The sequence below is a fragment of the Talpa occidentalis genome, unplaced genomic scaffold (genome assembly GCF_014898055.3).
Source record: "Talpa occidentalis isolate TD23 unplaced genomic scaffold, MPIMG_talOcc4v2.1 talOcc4.8, whole genome shotgun sequence".
NCBI lineage: Eukaryota > Metazoa > Chordata > Mammalia > Eulipotyphla > Talpidae > Talpa > Talpa occidentalis.
In genome coordinates, this window is record NW_023605194.1 from 12,170,600 (window position 1) to 12,190,696 (window position 20,097).

General features: G+C 46.5%; 1 protein-coding gene across 4 annotated transcripts in view; it reads right to left on the reverse strand.

The window, feature by feature from the left end:
• Positions 1 to 913: 913 nt before the first annotated feature.
• VTI1A (vesicle transport through interaction with t-SNAREs 1A) overlaps positions 914 to 20,097 on the reverse strand; it is a 322,364-nt gene continuing 303,180 nt past the window's right edge. For 2 of the 4 annotated variants that reach the window (XM_054690630.1, XM_054690632.1), the window contains one exon: positions 3,934 to 3,971. Coding sequence is in view for 1 of the 4 variants with exons in the window: in XM_054690631.1 (XP_054546606.1) it covers positions 3,878 to 3,971 (94 nt within the window). In the remaining 3 variants the exon portion in view is untranslated. Of the gene's footprint in view, positions 3,972 to 20,097 lie in introns of all 4 variants that reach the window. The other 2 variants (XM_054690631.1, XM_037497303.2) reach the window with 2 other exon arrangements.

The following is a 20,097-nucleotide window of genomic DNA, read 5'->3' on the forward strand; positions in this document are numbered from 1 at the left end:
AACCAAAGGAATGAGGAAATCATGGTTTGTAGTTAATTCTCAACTACGTAGACAAATGGCTATACATATTTATGATGGGAAATTTCATTATTTAAAAATTCCACTGCAAATTTCTAGCTCACGCCATGAAGAATGCCTGCTGAACAGGTTGCAAATTAAGAACAATTATTTTTTTCTCCTGCATTTGAATGGAACTTACAGCTAAAGTCATTTAAAGGGGTTAACATCAACCTTAATTAAATATTAAAGTGTGCCTGTACCTGCTGCTATTGTTGCCCCCTCGAATAAGATATAACCTATTTTTGACAAGTTTTCATCTTTCTCTGTGGAAGACGCTACATGAAACCAAATCAGTGGCAAAGAGGAGAGTAATGAATAATCTATTTCATATTCCAACAGTACCCAGAGCTCGGAGTGGAAAAAAATATTCAGTCAGATGATGGCAAGAGGCTGCTGGGGTACCACATGACACAGCTAATGTTTAAATAATAATAATAAAAAAAAAGCGATAAACAAATCATTAGCCCTTAACAGTTGTTTAATGCAATTTGTTAATGAACGTAATGGTGGGGACTAATAATGAAAGGAAATAAAAACGTCTAAACAGGCGCCAAGTTGCTGGCGATGTGCAATTATTTCCTTGTCAAGTTTTTATGATTTAATGAGCCCCTCTGGGACTGACGGCTGTCAGTCAGTCGTGACTTTTTGACACCATTACAACTTCAAATACAGCAGCAGGCAGGCTGTTTTCCTCGGATTTGAAATACTGAGATGATCTGACAGTTTTAAAGAAAAGATGTGCAAAAAGAAAAAAAAAAAAGAAAAGAAAAAGAAAAAAAAGGCAGAAAGAGGGAAAGAGAGACAGTGGCTTGTCTTTCTTTCTCCCACCCCCCCACCCCTTCTTCGACAGGGTAGATAATCTCTGGATGCTGTTTGGTAATGAAAACCCAATCACTGAGGTCATTATCTGATGAGGTTTTTGGAACAGGCAGGCTTTTTCCCCCCCTCTTTATTTCTTTACTTAATGATAACCCTCAATGGGCTTGCCCCGCATGGGACGGCCAGAGCTGAACAATTTTGTTCACCATTAATTTCAGCCTTTGAAGCTCAGGGCTCAGAAGCAGTAGCAAAGCAAACCCCCCACCAAGCTGGTTCCAAAATAAGACAATCCAGCCTGCCTTAAACAGAATAGCAAATGGCCTCCCAGCCCAGGCCCGGCAGCTGACGTCAAGCTCGCTGCACTTGCAGGCGTTCGGTTGCAACGTGGAACGTTTAAAACTCTTTACAACTTAAGAGACCTTAATGAAATTGCTTTGGATTCTGGAGCACGGTCGCATCGCTCTATTTGTTCTGTCCGGAAACCTGGTCGGTGTGATTTTTTTACGGCCAGGGTTTCTTCCTTCTCTGAGTCTTCACCTTTATCCCGCCCCTGTACCCCACCTCCCCAATATCATTTTTAACAAAGGCTCAACTTGAGAAATAGTCATCAAAAATCATTTGAAGTCTACATATTAAGTTCCTAGAGGCTTTCCCAGATTTTTGACCTGGTTGGAACTGTGGGTTTTCTGCCTTTCCTGGTGCAGCAGGGAAGAAGAGGGACAATTTGCCTCCCTTGGGGCTCCTTTGAGCTTCTCCAGCAGCAACGGGAGGGCCAAGCGGGAGTCTAGGGGGGGCTTTGGAGCAGCTTCCTCACAAAGCGCTCCTGACCCCAGGCTTAGGAGTCCCTGGGGGGGTGGTGGATGGAGCTAACAGGTCAAAGGTCATCTGTTTACCTTCCTCCACTCCTGAGGCTGAAATGGGGTAAAATCTCAGGCAAGAGCTGATAAGGAGATAGAATCTGGAGGACAAAGCCATTAAGAAGTGAGAAAGGGCTCCTTGCTCCTCATTTCATCTACTTCTACATGACGTCATGGTCTTAGTGATGGACACTGTGGCCAGCGAGTTTGGAGGATCAGCTCAACCCGGAAGGCTAGGGGTCCTTGGCACGAGTCTGGAGGTGTGAGGGGGGCAGCTGGGTAGCTGCTTCTATACTTCAGTAACCAACAGTTTCGAAGGAAGCCATCAGAGAGGTGGAAACCCTTCTCGAGCTTTAGTGTTTCAAATGAGGAGGTGGTTTCCTTGCTTCTTAATGGTTTCTTCCGTTTAGCACATTCAGAGTTCCGTTATCAGAATTAAGGATGTTTGTGGGGAGAGATCCCTGAAGCTGATAGGAAAATCAGCACACCTTCCTATTCTTTCGATGTCCTACTTGGCTCTGCCAAAATCCCACACCATTCCTGTAAAGTAAAGGCTGCAGCTTTATTTACGCAATACTAAATGATTTATCTGCACATATGCAGGCCCCGGCCTGTTTCGGTAAGTATGATTTCTCGGGTGGATTTTACCACTCTGCGTTTCCTGTCTAAATCATAATGGTTCTCTTTCTGGGTTGGGGAGGAAAAAAAAAAAATCCAGTGCTGTACCCAGGTGATCTCAATCCATGGGCATAGGTGGTTAGCATTTTTTATGAAGGGAACAGGTTTGCTATTCAAGGATTCAAAGCATCCAATTATATTCAAAAGAGAGTATGAACCCTGGAAGTGTCTATGAAGTCTTAAGAAAAATACATTTTGCTTTATGACTAGGGGAAAGATGACCTCAGCTTGGGCAACTTGAAGCCTGATCATAAATGAACTCATTTTGAACGCAATTCCTGGTTACCTCGGACAGAAAAAAACCAAAGAAAATCACAAAGCATGTTAGAGGTTTGAATACACAGTGAATTCCGGAAGGCTTTGCTAACAGTTATTAGTGAAAACCCAAGCTGTCCTTTTGTAACACGCGGCAATCCCTTGTTCTTTCAAAGGAGGTTAGTGGGCATTTTCCACAGTTTATTTCTAGTGGATTATCCTCTAGGACTCTACCATATTTATAGTCACATTTGAAATTTCACACTGACGGAGTCATGTTCTTGCTCTTCCTGAAATATTCATGTTGTCTTTACATACTGGAATGGATGTGGAGAGAACCTTGTCAGACCTTTTGCATGTACGAGGGCTGCTTTTGGCCATGAAAATATTACAACCGAAAGGATACAGAGATGCTTACACAGGTCAGGGGAGAAGAGGTCACAATGAAATATGGTGCCTGGGCTCACTTTGCCAGCAAATTCTGGGCTGTATGAAATTTTTGGAAGGCAAGGAAATTGTTCTTGTAGCCAGTAATCCAAGTTGTGAAAAGTGGATATTGGGCAGGCTCAGGCAAAAATATTCTTGGGTTAAAAAAAAATAATTATGCCTAGAATAACAGGGAAAGTGCTACGTCTGTTTCCTGCACAACTGACATTAAATGCCCACTTTGAAAATGAAAGCACTTAGGCAGGTTGACTATATTCATTATACCTGGGTGGGTGCAGGTCGGATTGCTATGGCCAGTTACTGGCCCTGGCTCCTGCTTTTCAATGCGTTTTTACCCTCAGACATCACAGAAGGACAATTCAGTGATAAGAGCCATGTGACAAACAGCACCGCCCCTCAGCAGCCCTCGTGGCTGACTCATCTTGCCCCCTCCCAAACCATGACCCCTGACATGTCCACAGGACCAGGAAGAATGTCACCAAGGCTATTTTGGTCCATAGATGAAATCACCAAAAAGGCAAATAAACATTCGCCTGCCCCAATGAAAACAAATCTGGGTGAAGACAAACCTAGGAAAGGAAACCGACCCACATGCAAACAGGAATAGAAAATATTTGTACACTCTTTGCACTTCAGCTGAGCAGGGGTAAGGGAGAGGGAGGGTCACTCAGGGCCTGTCAGCGCAAAAGAATGATTCATATGACCATTTTGTCTTAATTACTCAGAACGACCCATGGTTGCTGTTTATCAAGGAAGATACATCAGTGTCTTCTGACAGAAAAAGTGATCGCCGTCAGGATGGTGATGACCAGGATGATGCCCAGGATGACGAGCAGGATGCGGCTCTGGATGATTCTAGGAGAGAGCAAAGGAAAAAGAAATCACACGGATGAATAGAAGACATTCCAGCAAAGATCATCCAAGATCAAGTTGGCAAATCAAACGATGGCTTTGCAGATGGGAGAGGGAGGTGGCATGTGTATGTATGAACATGCATGTGTGTGTGTGTGTGTGTGTGCGCGTGCGCGCGTGCGCGTTTGTGTGGGTGTGACCAAGCAGCCTTTTGGTTCTACTAACGATGCACAAATGATTCCACAGAGATCATCCCGCTTCACTCGGAGAAACGCTTGCTGCAAAGCTAAAGGGAACCCGATGGCTTCCGAGGCTCGGAGTGCCTCGTAGTAATCTTTAAGTGATCAAGGGCCCCTTGTGAGCGTCTCTTTTTAATTTAAAAGGTGATACAAGCCTCGATTTTTTTTTTTCCAGTGTTTCCTGTTACAGTAAAAGACTCTAAGGAAACATATGTCAGTAAGGTACTTACCTGTACAAAAATACCTGGGGAAAAGTCAAAGAGAGACTTGGGAAGAAAATGACAGGATTAAGAAGCAAGTGTCAAACTTGCAGCTCAGGCTGTGAAACCGTCATCTGTCACCGGGGCTCATGCTCCGTGTGTGACGCCAGGAGGAAATGTTACATTTGCTCCATAGCAAAAAAAAAAAAAAAAAAAAAAAAGATGGAAATGAGAAATTATCCCAAGCACCCAGGTGCCTCCTGTGCTTTGGGGTGGTGAGCCCTCATCTCTTGGGGTGCTAACCTCCCCAGCTCTGGCTCTGCCAGATTCCGCCTGGGAGCTGGAACTGGGAAGGAGAACCAGGGTGGAGACGCAGCCCCACAGTGCCTATGCAGAGCTGCTGATGAAGTCGTTTCAAAATTTGTTACCTCATTCTGAAAAAAGAGGTCGAACATCAGAATGCTACCGAGACTTTCAAAGGGAGCTATGTCCAAAGTCTCACCCATGTCTGCCCTCCCAGAACCAGATGCAGAAACAGGGACAGTGGCTGCTTGTTGGTCTAACCCCTGTCCGTTCTTGATCACCCTCTGGCAAACCCCACTCGCTCATCCTCAGACAACAAGCAGGAAAGGGGCTGCTGCCTTAGTCTAGACAAGAACACTGCACCGGCGGCGGTGGGGTTGGGGGGGGGTAGGAGGGGGCCTGAAGGACTTTCACAGGGACGAGCTGGGTGGGGCTCACCAGGCCCCCTCTGTAACAGAGACCCCACCTTCCTACTTCAAATGTTTGTGAAGAAAGGGTGTTTCTAGCCTTTTCCAGCTTCGGGATGAATTTCTTTCTAGGAAGGATGATGACATCCTTGTGGTTGCAGTGGGGGTCCCTCCTGGCCACCCCCTTCTTCCCCAAACCTAAATGCATGGATGGAGACGGTCCCATCACACAAGCCCAGTCCCTGGAGGCCCGTGGAAGGACTAGCTCTCTCTCCTCCTGACAGGTTACAAAATGATCACATTTGCTGACACGTCTTCCGCAAAACTGCTTTAGTGCCTGTGTCCACTTTGCTGGAAGGAGATGAATCATCCTCTTGGTCCTCATTCATCAAGTAAGCCTCAGCTCAGAACTGTCTCGTTTATTTCTCCTCGTCCCCACTAGAAAGGCTGCGCCCCGACATTAATTCTCCTGTGCTGACAGCTAATTCAGACTTAACAGGCCATATTTACTCAGGAGGCAGGAAGATACTCCGTCCCCCAAATAAATAAATAAAACGGGGACCTCCTAGCTTGTTAAAGGGAGGCTAATTATGAACACGGATCAGTGCTGCTTGGCGGCTGAATTTAAAACTCAATTGACTTATCCTTCCCTTTCTCCGGAAGGGGCACAACTGTCCCCTCCATATCCCGTTTGCCCAAGTCACTGTCAAAATCTCTATTTACCACAGTCACCCGCATCAGACATGCAAAGGAAATCAGCAAAATTGAAACGCAGCGGTGAAACAGATTAAAAGCATGAAAACTCTTTAAAATTCTGCCTTAAGTAATATACAGTCTTGTGTCTCTAGGTTGACAACCATTTTATTTGTGGGTTGAGGGCCCCAAGGCATCCATGATGCTAATTTATAAAGGATTAACTGTGGGTGTTACTTATTTAATCGGAGGCATGGTTAGAAAAATGAATCCATGGGAATCCCGAAATCCTCAGCTCTTCCCCGGCCTTTGCTAATTGGGCTTCCCTCATCTCAAGGCAAAGGGGAGCTTCACAACTGATCTCCCCTCACAGCTCGTGCCTTCAATTCACTGGACACATGTTCCATCCCACAGGCCTCACCACTGTGTCACAGCCGGCCAGAAAGAGTGAACTGTCCACTCTCTCCTTGGTGCTGTCACAGGGTCTGCAGCCTGGTGGCCCCTGCGCACGGCACAGTAACTGGCACGCAGGCTGGAAAGAGCGCGTCCACAGCGTGGTGATGAAAGGCGGTCCTGCCGTCACTGTAATTATTCCTTTCCAGGGAGGATGGAGCAGAAATCTGTGCAGGCTTAATTTGTAGGGGAATCTCAGGGAGTCTGCATAGAAAGACTGATGCTAAAAGCTGAAGGTTACTCCCAAAGAGGGAAACTCAGACCATCATGCCTCTGAAAGCACCAGTCAGTGGTGGTGGGAGAGAGCATTTGTTTTCAAACCAAAGGCTGGCAGGTATTTAAGAGAAAAGGTATAGAGGGAGAAATAAAGAGTTAGGACAGAGTTGAAAGTACGTTCGACTCTGGCCAGCCCAGCAACCCAGCATTGGACCTGAAAGTGTTGGGCAGATATAGGCCCTATAAGGACCAGAGAAGTGAGCTGTTGGTGCCCTGGGTGGATAAGACCAAGCCAGCCAGGAGGGGCAGGCACTTGGTGGGTCCATCTGTGAGGAAGCCTGGAGTACTGGCTCAGCCAGAGGCTGCCAGCAGGTATTGCTACAGGCAAAGCAGAAAGGAATGCAGTTTGGAGAGAATTAGAAAAACAAGCCAGGAAGAGGGGTTCCCAGCTAGTAAGCTGGAGCAGGAACTTTGGGGGAAGCCCAAAGAAACTTCCTTCTAACTTTAGGCAAGGGGCCTTTATGTCCAACTAGGTCTGCAGCAAGCAGTCTTAATCTCCCTTTTGAGAATGCAAAGTGTGTTTACCCAGTAAATAATTTAAGAAAGAATATACACTTGAAAGAAGACATCCATTGAAACAGCCAGGCTAAATTGCCTCCAGGCAGAAACTTGTGCATTTGCATGCTGCATTCTATTAAGTGAGCACACTGTGGCTTTAAAAGAATGCAGAGCCAAATTAAAAGGAATGTGGGCCGAAACATCAAGGATTCTCCAAGTTTACATTATGAATCACAGTGCTGTTGATACAAGATGAATTAACCATTTACTTTGAGGCTGAACTCACAAAGTACTATTGAAAATACTGATCCCCCTGTGGAACCTAGGGAGAGGCTAATCTTTCCATTGCCAGCCTCCTCCCCCTCCAGAAACAAGCTCCTGCGTGTGGCAGCCAGAATCGGAATGGTAGAAAGACCGTTCAAGGGAAGAAGGCAGGAGCAGCACCTGACACAGCTCTGCTCTTGTTTAAGGAGCCCAGTGCAGCAGGCGCTACCAGCATTCACCAGTATCCAGGTCTGCTCTACTTCTAGGCACTGAAGCACTTACCTGTCCCTTGATATTAGGCGTGGCCATGCAACTTATTTTAGTCAATGGAATGTGAGCCAAAGGGCTGGGTTTCACTCCAAGGGGGAGGCAATTCACTTTGCAGTTGTCTCTTCCCTGATAGTTCTGATTTTGGATGTATGTTGCATGAACACAGGCACAGGATGGTGGGGACTCAGCCTGGATCTCTGAGTCAGCCCATTACCTCACCCAGAGACTCACCTACAGTGGGCTTGTATGAAGCCAATGAGTTTTGCGGGTTGCTTGTTATAGCAGCATAACATAAGCTATCCTGACTGATATTGTACCACCTCCCTTTCTCCAATGAGACGGTGAGTATGGCCAAGTCAAACGAGGCTCTGTGGTTTAAGGTATTTCAGAGTCAAGGCAGGAGGGAAGCTGATAGGACCTTTTTCCTTTAACAATAGGTTTTTACCCCTTGGTTTTCAAAAGATGGCTCCTCTTCTATCCACATTGGTTATAACACTTTTCATGGAAGATTGGGAGCTTCTTTCAGTTATAATAAATGCCACCATGTTGATGAATGGCGAGTGATGTGTCACACATAACGTTTCAGAAAGCTTACCTACACACTCTGCTCCCCATGTCTGACAGATGTTGGCTGCATTCATTTCTCCATTCCAAACATCTGACGCCATCCCTAGCTCCAATGAAGAGCTGTGAACTAGGCCAAGATGGTGAGTGTATGCCATGCCTCTGGCTACAGCAACTGGACCAGGAGTAGACATATGACCTAGACTCATGCAATAGAGTGAATTTCAGAGGCTTTGCTTGGAATATTGGGTGATCTGGATTTGTGGTGTTTGGATGTTAGGCCTGGAACTGCTGCAGACATTTTGTTTCCAGGGGACACCAACCTAAGAAAGAAGCTGACCCAAAGAGGACAGCAGAGTTGAAAGAATGGGAGAGAAATGGCACTCCAGCCCTGAAGACAGGGTGAACTTCTAGGAATTCAAGGGGGCCGCTCCTACTCAGACCTCAGAGATGCACAAATGACACAGAGGCCCAGCTAATCACAGTTCTCTATGCCTTGTTCAGAAATTGGCATACCACCCTTCTTTTGGATTTTTAGTTCTATGAGACTATAAATTAACTTTATTTTTCAAGGCAGTGTGAGTTAGGTCTTTTTTAGGTTGATGTTTTTAGGTTGGTTCACTCTGATTCCAAAACCAAGTCCTTGATCTAATGCACTTCCTCTCCACCTCTTCCAAGAGTTTCCTCATCACATCCTCTCTCATGTTTCCCTGTGCATCTCTCTTTCCACATGGCTTCACAAGTTTCTTTTTCTGTGGAGGTTTCTGCACTAACAAGTGGACCTTCTAGGGTCTGTTTTCCCTTTGTCTTTTGTATTCCCAGTGCCTCCAACAGACCTGGCACAGCTATTCTCAAAAACAGGCTCGGATGAGAGACTGTCCCTACGCGTGCTCGCCTAAAGTTTCATGTAGTTCTTCCTCCTCCTGGTTTCTAAGGGCTACATGTAGACAAGCACAGCTTCAGGAGTTAGCTATTAGCTACCCTCCCATTAAGGATGCCAGCAGTGTCTAAACCTTTTACAAGCCTGCATTCATTAGCTGGTGAGAGCATGACACTCCACAGGTTCAGTGCCCCGTCCTGTACACGCTTCCCGCTTGGCCACCAGGCCTGAATAATGATGCCCCACCTTTGGGGTCTGACAGAACAGAAACAATTGGCAGGACAATTAGCAACCAAGAGAGCACCTGTAAACTCAGTACAAAGCAGCCAATACTTGCATCTCTCTAGGATCTTTCCCAAACCAAGTGCCTCAGGAAAGGCTCTTCAAGCTCTATATCCAATTCAACGTTAGTATCACCACAAAGACAAGCAAACGTGTAGGAGAAATGGTTAATATCAACCTCTCACTGACTTTAATTGGAAGCATTATTTTCAAAGCTAAGTCCATGATTGCCTCCGAACTAGAGTTGTGTGATTATTAGGCCATCTGATAATGCCCATCCAGGGTCTTCTATGCCCTGCATCTTTGGGAGGAATGCCCAGCTTCACCCCAGGAATTCAGGGGGGCTGGTCCCACTTTGACCTCACAGATACACAAATGACCCAGAAGCCCAGCTAATTACAGTTCTCTATGCCTTGTTCAGAATTTGTTTAGAAATTGGAATACCACCTAAGCAGATAAGGTGCTCTGGGATTATTTTTCTTGGAAAATCAAGAAAAAGGTACTGTTTTTACAGGGATTGACTGCAGAGACAATGGAAGCCTAGAGTTGCTGGGGGCCATGAACACTATTTAGGAAGGGAAACTGCATGAGGGAAGAAAGTCAACCCAGAGCAACACTGAGCCAAGAGGTGAAGAAAAAGAGGCAGGTTCTTGAAGACATTATTTGAACCCTTGGATCCTTCTGTGTGACTGAAACTTAAAAGTCACATAGAAACTTGCCAGTTATATAAATCAAACAATTCCCTTTTCCTGTTAGCATATTTGGTTGGGACTTTCTCACTTTCAACCATACTGATTGTAGTTAGTTGAATAACACCCCCCCGCCCCCATTTTGTGTTCACCTAGAACCTCAAAACATGACCTTATTTGGAAATAAGGTCTTTGTGGATGCAAGTCATTAAGGATCTTGAGAGAAAATCATCAAAGATGTAGGGTTGACCCTAGTTCCAAGGACTGGTGTCTTTTCAAGAGAGGACACAGAGCAACAGAGAAGAAGGCCATTTAAGAACCAGAAGCAGAGTCTGGGAAGATGCTGCCACAAGCCAAGGAATGCTTGGGATCATCAGACTCTGCAAGCGGCAGGGAAAAATTCTTCCTGAGAATCCTGAGAGCCTTTGAACTACTCAAACTCATACTTTAAACTACCAAACTATAAGAAAACTGTGAAAAAAAAATCCAGTTTGTAGGACTTTTGTTATGGCAGCCCTGGGACATGAATATATGGAGTTCTCAGATCCAGATAAGGCTCTCAACCTGGCCATCTTGTCTTGCCTTTTATGGACAGACTGTGTTCCATGCATTGGCCCCCTCCCCAATGCTACAGGGCACATTTACTGTGGATCTGCACAAAGTCCACTGCTGAGGCCAGGACAGTCCCAGCTCCCTCCTCCCAGCCTGTTCCTTACAAGCTTTGCAGATAGCTATGGGGCTCAACACCTTCATGAGTTCTTGTTTCTTTCATTTAAGATGAGAATTTTTACCTAGGAGCAGAAGCAGGTAGCTGCCCAAAGCTTTGTGTGATGAGAAATCTGAGGGGACATGTTCCTCAAGACTCTGCCCTCTGGGATAAGCCATTTAAAATAGGAAGACATGGAGAGCTATGTGGAGATTTCTGGACCTACTAAACATAGAGCTTCCATATGATCCAGCAATTCCACTCCTAGGTATTTACCCAAAGGACACAGAAACATCAGTTCCAAAGAGCACCTGCACCCCTATGTTTATAGCAGCACTATTTACAATAGCTAAGCTTTGGAAACAACCCAAATGCCCAAAAATAGATGACTGGATCAAGAAGATGTGGTCCATATACACCATGGAATATTACTCATCGTTCAAAAAAGATAAACACATGCAATTTGCAGCAACATGGATGGCGTTGGAAGAGATCATGCTCAGCGAAATAAGCCAGAAAGAAAAAGAAAAATACCGGATGGTCTCACTCATAGCAGGAATCTAGAAAACTTTAATAAGGGACCAGGAAAATGAATAACTATAAGAATCAAAATCAACAAAAAACTATAAACCAGAGACACTATATGAGGGGTGGGGGGCGGGGAGGGGAGGGATTGGGGTCAAAATAAGGGGATTGCAATTGTATGGGGAATATAAAAATAAAATTTATTAAAAAAATGAAAAAAAAATAAAGTAGGAAGACAACCAGATGTTTTCTCAGGGCCAACTTACTAAGCCAACATCCACCCTGAATGGTCTACCCTGACTGACCCAAGTTTCAGAGTGGCCAGTTATTTGGGAGTCCTGAGGGAATGGGACAAGGCTTGAGCTTGTTCTCCAGCAAGGACCTGTCTCCTGAGGATACAGGAACCATCAGCTGAGCCCAGCATACCTAGTTAGGTCCTGAGTGAGGACTGCAGTTTCTTCACCGTTTCCAAATTCCTACTTAAACAGAGATTAGCCACCTTTTCTGGTCAAAAGCCAGAGAATAAATGTATCGGTTTGCTAGGGCTGCAATAACCAAGTACCACAGACTGGTGGCTCAAGCACAGAAATGTATTACCTCACAGTTTTGGAGGCTGGGAGTCAGCATCAAGGGGTAAGCAGGGGTGAGGTCCTTCTAAGGGTGCTAAGGGGAATCTGCTCCATGCCTGTCCCAGATTCTGGAGGTTTGCTGGCAACCAACATTCAAGGTTCCTTGGCTGTCAGAAACATCACTGTGATCACGTGACCTTCTCCCTCTTTGAGTATCTATGAAGAAATGTCCCTTCTTATAAGGACACTCCTTGTACAGGATTATGGGGCCACCCTGCCTCAGCATGACCTCATCTTAACTAATTATATCTGCAAGAACCCTATTCTGAAATAAGCTCACATTCTGAGGTGCTGAGGGTTAGAACTTCAATGTATGAATTCTGGGGGCAGGAACAGGGTGGAGAGAACATAGACAGCCTGTAAAGTAAATGCTACAGGTTGGTGGGTCATAAAGTCCCTGTTGCCCTCCTCAACTCTGTCCAGGCAGCACAAAGGCAGCTGTGGACAACAGGCAAGTGAGTGAAGACAAATGTGTCCCAGTGAAACCTTCTTTGGGGTCATATAAGTGTTCACTAGTCAAAAAGTCTCTTCTTTTGGTATTTTTTCAGCTATTTAAAATGTAAAAAACAATTTAATCCTGAGGGCCACACAAAACAGACCGCTGGCCACGTCTGGTCTAGCAGCCCCCAAAGGGCTAAGAGGGGTTGACCTCCTCTGGAGAAAGTGGTGGCTCCGGGACCAGAAGGGTCTGGCGGGTGGGGCCAAGTCCCTCAGAAGAAAAAAGGAAACACAGAGTCCCTGCCCTGTGGGAGCTGCCACGTCTCACAATGAGCAATCAATTACAGGAGACTGACAACAAAGGCCGTCATTAGAGTAACGCCAGCACCGGGCCCATTTGCTCTGCGCCCACAATCCTGGATTTGCCCGGGTGACCTGGAGCAAGTCACTCCATGACACTTGGGTTTCAGTTTCTTCCCAAGCAAAATCAGCCAGCTCACCGACCACCCCTGGGAGGAGGATTAGCTCGTGAAAGATTATAAGGCCTTTGAAAAGTCAAAGCTATTTACATGGGTGCAGTTGGGAAGTGACTCTGTGAGCGGAAATGCCATTTTGGAAAAGGCGTGGAACAAGAGGAAAGTTGTCTGATGCCGGACAAGCTGTCTGGGAAACTTCCAGAGGCTGGTGGGAAGGTGGAGGCAGGAGTCCAGGATGCTGCTGCCTCCCCAAGCCTGGGCTTTTCCTGCCACTGGCCCGGTGTCTGTCTGGACTCCCCAGCAGGCCCTTCACTGAGGTGGAGGCATGAACATCAAAAGCGCCAGAGACGGCGCCCCATTGGCTGGCTTGGGGATACCTTCCCAGCCTGGGAAGGCAGCCAACACGTACCTGTCAGAGCCCACTCATAAGTCTGATGGGTTTTGATCAGTGATATGTAGTTACACTGCACGCCATGCTGCCAAGTGTGTACATTAAATTTCAGCCTGGGACCAGGGCCACTGCTGTTCTTAAGTATGGACTCGATGTCAGGGGCTCTGGACAGTGGCTGTGCTGGCTGCTGGGTTTCAGGTAGGATCAAGGCAGCCCACTTCCATCAAAGGGCTTGGAAAGAACTTGGAGAGAATGAAATAATGATGTGCTAAGATGCAAGGTGCACTCATAGCCCTCACCAGTTTGCAGATTGCTAGAGGAGGAAAAGGTCTCCACACCCTGGTCTAGATGCTTCCTTTTACAGTTGAGGACTCAGAAAGCCCAAGGCCCAACCATCTGGGGCACAGCCCGAGCCTGTTCTGCCCCTGAGTCCTTGTTCTCTGTCACTGAAGGTGTCATCTGCGTAACCAGGGCCATATTGGCGCAGTGCACAGTGGCCATTCAATACGGACTGGGTGACAAAATGCAGGAACACAGAACCCAGCAGCGGCCCCACCTTTTACTTAGTCCAAACCAGTCCCACTTCAACGTGAAATGCAGTGAGGCCCGGGCCCCGATGGAGGAGGGGTGGTCCCCAACTCCAGGCTGATGCTGATGCAAGAAGCGCCACAGAGAAGGCTCCTTTTTTTTGGAAACAAAATTACTCAACTTAAAAGGCTGCCCTTTTCTCTGAGCTGGTCCTTTCTACTGTTTTAGTGTTCAAATATCCTTTATTTTATGGGGTGACAGTGATAGTAGATGGCAGGTTTTTTTCCCCAATGTCCTTATTTGGACATTGGAAATGTACTCTCTCCTTGGAAATTACTCTACTTTGGCAAAATAAAAACTGAACAAACCTTTGTCGGTCCTCTATTTAAAAAGTCCCGATCCAAGAAATGTGAAAGTTTGTGAACCATAGAACTGGAAAATCCCTCCCAGCTGCACTCCCTGGGGATTCCTCCTCAGGCCCCTACAGCGTGGTGTCCATGGTGATGGAGGCAGCAACAACACCAACAACAATGGAGACAGTCCAGCAACACCCGCACCAGCAGCTCCTATGAGCTGGGCATTTACTCTGGGCCAGGTGCTGTTCTGGCATCTTCTGACCTATGCTTTGCTGAACCCTCACTGTAACCTTGAGTTGGAGTCTATTATTATCACCCCCATTTTTACAAAGGAGGTACTTGAAGCCCCAACCTACATCTCCAGTCTTATCCTCCACCCCTGCAGAACTCAAAAGTATATATGTGTTCGTTACCAGACTCCTTGAGTGTTGGAAGGCTAATTCTTTGACATCTTCGTTTTTATAGACTCCCTAGACACAGTAATCGGGTGCACATGGTAATTTTTGTTGACAGTACAGATCACTAATTAACCAAAGAGAACTCTTTTCTTAGTGCCTAATGTAAATACACAGTAAATTAAGATAACATTCATTTTGATTTAGTTGCCTATCTCATCAGCTTTCTTCCGCCACTGGCACCACTGGCTGAGACATTTCAGCCTCTCTCGTGTGGGGAAATGCACAACCACCTGGTTCCTCGCTAGACTTGGGGACAGAGGATGGCAATTGTCCTCTGGGGCTGCCCATGTGCCTGCCCATGGCCCAGTGAGCTTGTGCCACATGATCTTATATTAATCTACATCACCCTTTATACAGCCAAGGGACATTTCAGGTCACTGAAGATTTAATTTAATGCATCCATTAGAATAGCAGGCTAGATAGGAAAGACCATCAGATGGGAGAATCAGCTAGATTCACCATGTATCCTTGAGAAGGGACTAAAGTAAGGGGCTCTGTTCTTGAGTTCGGTCATTCATGAAATGTAATGAAGGAATGTTTCCCAACTATTCTCTGCAGGGGTATGGGCAACGATACAACTTCTATACAGACTAAAAAAGGCAGAGTATTTTTTCTTGTCTTGGATGTGTGTTGCATGTATCATGCTGTTTGATCTCCACCCTTATTAGGACCCAGATTTGATGGCCTAGGCCCAATCGGTGACCTTGGCAAGGTTCTCAGTGCAAGATAAACCATCACTGGTGTGTGAGGCAGGACGACCCCCCCCCCCTACACTTAACCACCAACTTTAGGTGCTTCTGACTGTCTCTCATCCACCTCCTACTGGTGCCCTGGGTGAATATGGGTTCTGTCCCTGTACCATGAGACAATCTTACTGCCCTCCTGCACGAGCCATCCCCAGTTCTGCGCTGGATGGGGGCCCTCCACCCTCTTCACCCCATAGAGAAGTCAAGTTGACCAGCAACTTTCATTTTGGAACCAAACTATCTGGATTTCAACTCAGGATCTACTGCAGACCAGGCAGGTAACCTTGAGCGTACCTTGCAGCATAATCTCAGAAATTATGCTCTTTCTACTCTTTGTGAGCAGATGCTCTTTGTTTTATGGAGCAACGGGCATAGAAACTCGCCATGTTTTTTCTCAGTTTTCTTACTTGGACATTACAAATGTACTTGGAAATTACCCTTTCATTCTTGGCAAAATGAAAAGTGGGCCATCTTCCTTCGGTCGTCTGTGTTAAAGGAAAAACAAAAGTACCAATACAAGGAATCTGAAATTTCCAAAGAACCAATGCTCTGGTTTCCTCATCAGGAAAATGGAGCTATTAACAGCAGTACCTGTGTCAATGAATTATATTAATAAATACACGAGTTAATCAACATGAAGCACTTAGTTCAGTGCTCGGCAAGGGTAATTGCTTAGTAAAGCACTACAATAATTATTATCATTCCATTCCTATTATTATTCACCAATCTCCCACAACATGTCCTGAAATGCCTCCTTGTTTTGCTGCCCCTCCTGTCCCCAGCAGACAGACCCCCCACTTCAGGTATCTTGGCCTGGGAAGCCTGAAGATTCATTCCTCTGAGATTCCTGCAGGGCAAATCCAGGCATCGGCCCCAATTAGCTTGGCTTGTTTGGTCCAAGCTGAGTCACTCACCTGTGAGCCCTGCCGTCAGCTGCTACTCAGTTACCCAGAAAGGTGGAGGCAGACTTTTCCAGTTCTGTTAGTTTCCCTGGGGACACCCCTTGACAGGCAAGATGATGCCTCTGGAATACGGCTGGTTGAGGTCACACTGGTAGATACCAGGCTGCCTTCACTTTGACATAATTTTCCTGCCAGATCCAACTTTAGATTCTTATCTCCCAATAGTCACGGATTTACACCTTTTTTCAGTCTCAGTGTCATGAGGAAAATATTTTGGCAGAGGTTTATCAGCCGCATTTCTGTCAACTCTTGAGGGATGTGGTTACATTTTCTAGATCAAAACATCAGAGCTTCTCTTACTCCTCCAGATTTGGTTCTGCAGCAAACTGAGTGGGATCTCCACCCTGGGGCTCCTTCTTCTCAGATCCTTTTCTCATCCCTTGGTCACTTTGCTCTGCCTCCCTCTCTCTGCCTTCCCAGGAATTCTGTCTCCACTGTGGTTCCTAACAGACAGCCCCCAAAGCCGTCCCAGCTTCCATCAGGTGACCCCAGTCCTGGGCTCAGTGGACAATGTTCCTCTCTTTGTCCCCCAGCTCAGTTGGAGGGCCTCCTGCCGATGCTAATCCCTGGCTGCTCTCTTTTCCTGGCGGGACAGTGCATGTGACACCCAGCACTGCCTGTGCAAGCCACGCTATCGCCTTCACAATCTTTTACCTTTAACTGATTTTTACATCCCCCAAAGCAGTATGAATCATTTCTGAGCAGGTGAACTCCAGGTTAAAAGGGCCTCCTCTGAAGGCTTAGTAACGATAAGCAGAGTGGTTGACTCATAGTTCTCTGGGCGGGAAGCAGGTGGGGTGGGGTGAAGATCAGATAGCAGGATCCCCAGGTTTGTGCAGGTGAAGCCATGTCACCTGCTGGCCTGGGAATGCGGCTGCTCTTCTCTCCAACCAAGGCAGGAGTCCTGCAGGGAGGACAGGGAAGATCCTTTCTGAAGGTTGCAGGTGTCGGAAAAGGGACTGGGAGAACCAGTGGTTTTGGCCCTTTTTCTAAACGGGAAGGGAGGGCTGCTGCTGACTGCTAACTGCTGTTGGGACTCTTAGTGAGCTCAGCGAGACTGGATCTTCTGATTTGCCAGTGGGATTCAGAATTGTGTTCTTTCTGTGAAATCTCCCAAGTCTGAAATATTGGCAACTAATTAAAAGTTTTCCAAAACACTGGGTGGCCAAACAAAGCACATCTGTCTGTGCAGCAGATTCAGTCTGTGGGTCTTGAGTCCTGACCTCTGACTAGTGATTAAGGAATGAACTGAAAAGAAGGGATGCGTGGGTGAGAGCAGGCTTCCTTACTTTCCTGGAGATTCCCTTGGAAGTGGGAAAAGCCCAGCACTCCTGACCCTGCCGAAGTCTGCAGTCGGCCTCTGTGTGAGCATCAATAGCCGGGTCCACACCGACTGCCGCCAACTTAGCCCATAACTGATCTTTAACCACAGGGTCAAAGGGCAGGGAGGGGTCAATGGAAGCCACAAACCAGCTTGCATGTGTCTCTCAGCCCTCTGCCGAGGTGATGGAGAGCACAAGGAAGGTCAGGGCTGGACCACATGTCTGCAGCCCGCTAGACCTTCACATTGGCAGCAGAATGCACTGAAGAGCCTGGATGATGATTCTCAGAGGATGGTGCACATTTTGCATGTGATAAAGAAAATAAAAAAGGAAGAGAAACATGGAGGCACCCTCAGTCTGGGTTACTGGTTGTGGCGCAGGCAGTGGGGCTGGTGAGCTCAGGCATGCGCAGAGCCCCTGTAGGGGAGACCACGTGACACCACACTGGCAAGCCAGGCCTGGGTCTGAAATTCAACCAATCACTGCTTGACAAACTTTCCACCAATCAGAAGGTCAATGGTGGAAAATATCATTTGCACACAGTGGATCTAGCCCATTTGCCTGTCCCAGCAGGCCCTGGGGCAGAGCTCCTTAGCCTTGAGCTCAATGCTGCTTGAGTTGATATCATGAGAACTAAGAAGCCCCCCATACATGTTTACTGTAACATTTGAGCAACACATCAAGAACTGCCACACTTGTGCCATGACACACCACTAACACTGCAGCTGTCACAGGGCTGCAGAATTCCACACTGCAGTCAGTACGTGCACTGTCTTTCAAGCCGCTCGGCCTGTGATGGACAACCAAGCAGTCTCTGCTGGGTGAGTGGCCAGAGAGGTTTGCAGGATTGACTCTACTCCCAATGAGTTGAGTGACGGTGAGATCTTGATAAAAACAGTGTCAAGAAATTGCCAGGGATGAGAGTGGACTTTGAACACTTTCTCAGATCGCTCATTTAGCTGCAACAAATAGAAAAACCAACCACAAATCCCAAAGCATCTTTACAGACTGAACTGAATCCAAAGGCAGCCTGAAAATTACAAAGTAGGAGCCACTCTTTTTTTGGTGATTCTTTGGAAGTACTGCCTTGAAGCTCCCTGGCCTAAGTGTTCACAAGCAGATGGTGACATCGTAGTCCCTAACTGGCTACTGCACAACACGGGTCACCTAGTTGTTAGCATCAGGTGGTGCCAGGTTCGTGCCATAGGGCACCACCTCCTGCTGAAAATGCTGAGAAATCCAGGCGAAAGTGTTGACCGAGGAGGCTAACGACTGGGGTCCTGTCCTGCTGGAGACTCTAGGGTCTCCCTCACCCCTCCCCAGCAGGGGACCCGAGGAGTCCAGCCCAGAAGGTGCAGTTTAGGCTCACGCATGTGCTCTAGGCTGTGCCTGGCGCAAAGCCACGCGTTTACACAGAGGGGCAGTAAGAGAGACGCAGTGGAACTCGTATTTCCTGTAAGGATGCTCCTGAACATGTTGTTTATTACCCTGCACAGCTTGTGTCTCTGCCGTGAGGTCCCACGGGAAGGTGTTCCCTCTCATTGGGGTAGGGGAGAGAGTCTTGTTTTTATCTTAGGGATAGTGACTCCTGTCGCTGAAACCATCTCCCTCTTTAAGTCGGCTGCTGGAATGCTCCAGATAAATTTGCAGCCCATCCCTCATCATTGTGTAGCCCATTCCACAGCTCGTGTACGGTCCTCATTCCTGACTTCATTTTTACAGACAGAAGACCGTACCGTATATATTTAGGTAAATTGCTATAAATGCTTTTGGAGCCAAGACAAGTTTATACGCCTCACTGAAGAGCCAGGAAAACAAAAAGGATTCATATTCTTGTGGGTTGGCTATTTTAATGACGCATAGCCCCAAACAGTTCTGTACTGTGTCATATTTGGAAGGCGAGTCTGCCTGTTCACCAAAACAATAGGTTATTTTCCATTTTTTTTCTTGAATTTCCTTTCATGGCCTGCATGGGGTGATTGCCAGAATGAACCCTAACTTGGGACTTGGGGCCACTGGTTTCCGCCCATGGCCAAATGCAGTGGATGGTGGATTCCCTTTGTTGTGGGGATTTACAGCCACAGTCCTAACAACATGGACTTCTTTTGTGAAAGCTGAAGGCATTCCCAGCCAATATACGCTAGCCAAAATGTTGCCACGGTCACGGCCTTTCCTCGAACAATCTAAAGCCGATTTCTCTCTGTATATATTTGGTTTTTCAAATACTTTAAAGCCTAGAAAACAATCATAGCTGAGGCCATTTCTGAGATGGCACTAAAAGAACCTACTCAGAGACAGATAAAAATAATGAGAATCTTTCTGTCAGGAAGGATTTAGAAAATATCACTGGCATTATTAAAATTTAATTTTTTACTTGGCTTTTTGGTTCCCCGTTCCAGTGATAATGAGCAGGACTGCACACCTCCGCCTTGCTACTACTTGTTTTGTGCAATAAATTCAGCCTTCCAGTCTGAAGACATTTCAGACAACAGTTTTGACTGCTATAGGCTTATTTTTTACTCTGTGCTGTGCTTTGAGTTTTCCTGTAAAAACCAGTTCATGAGATAATTTTCC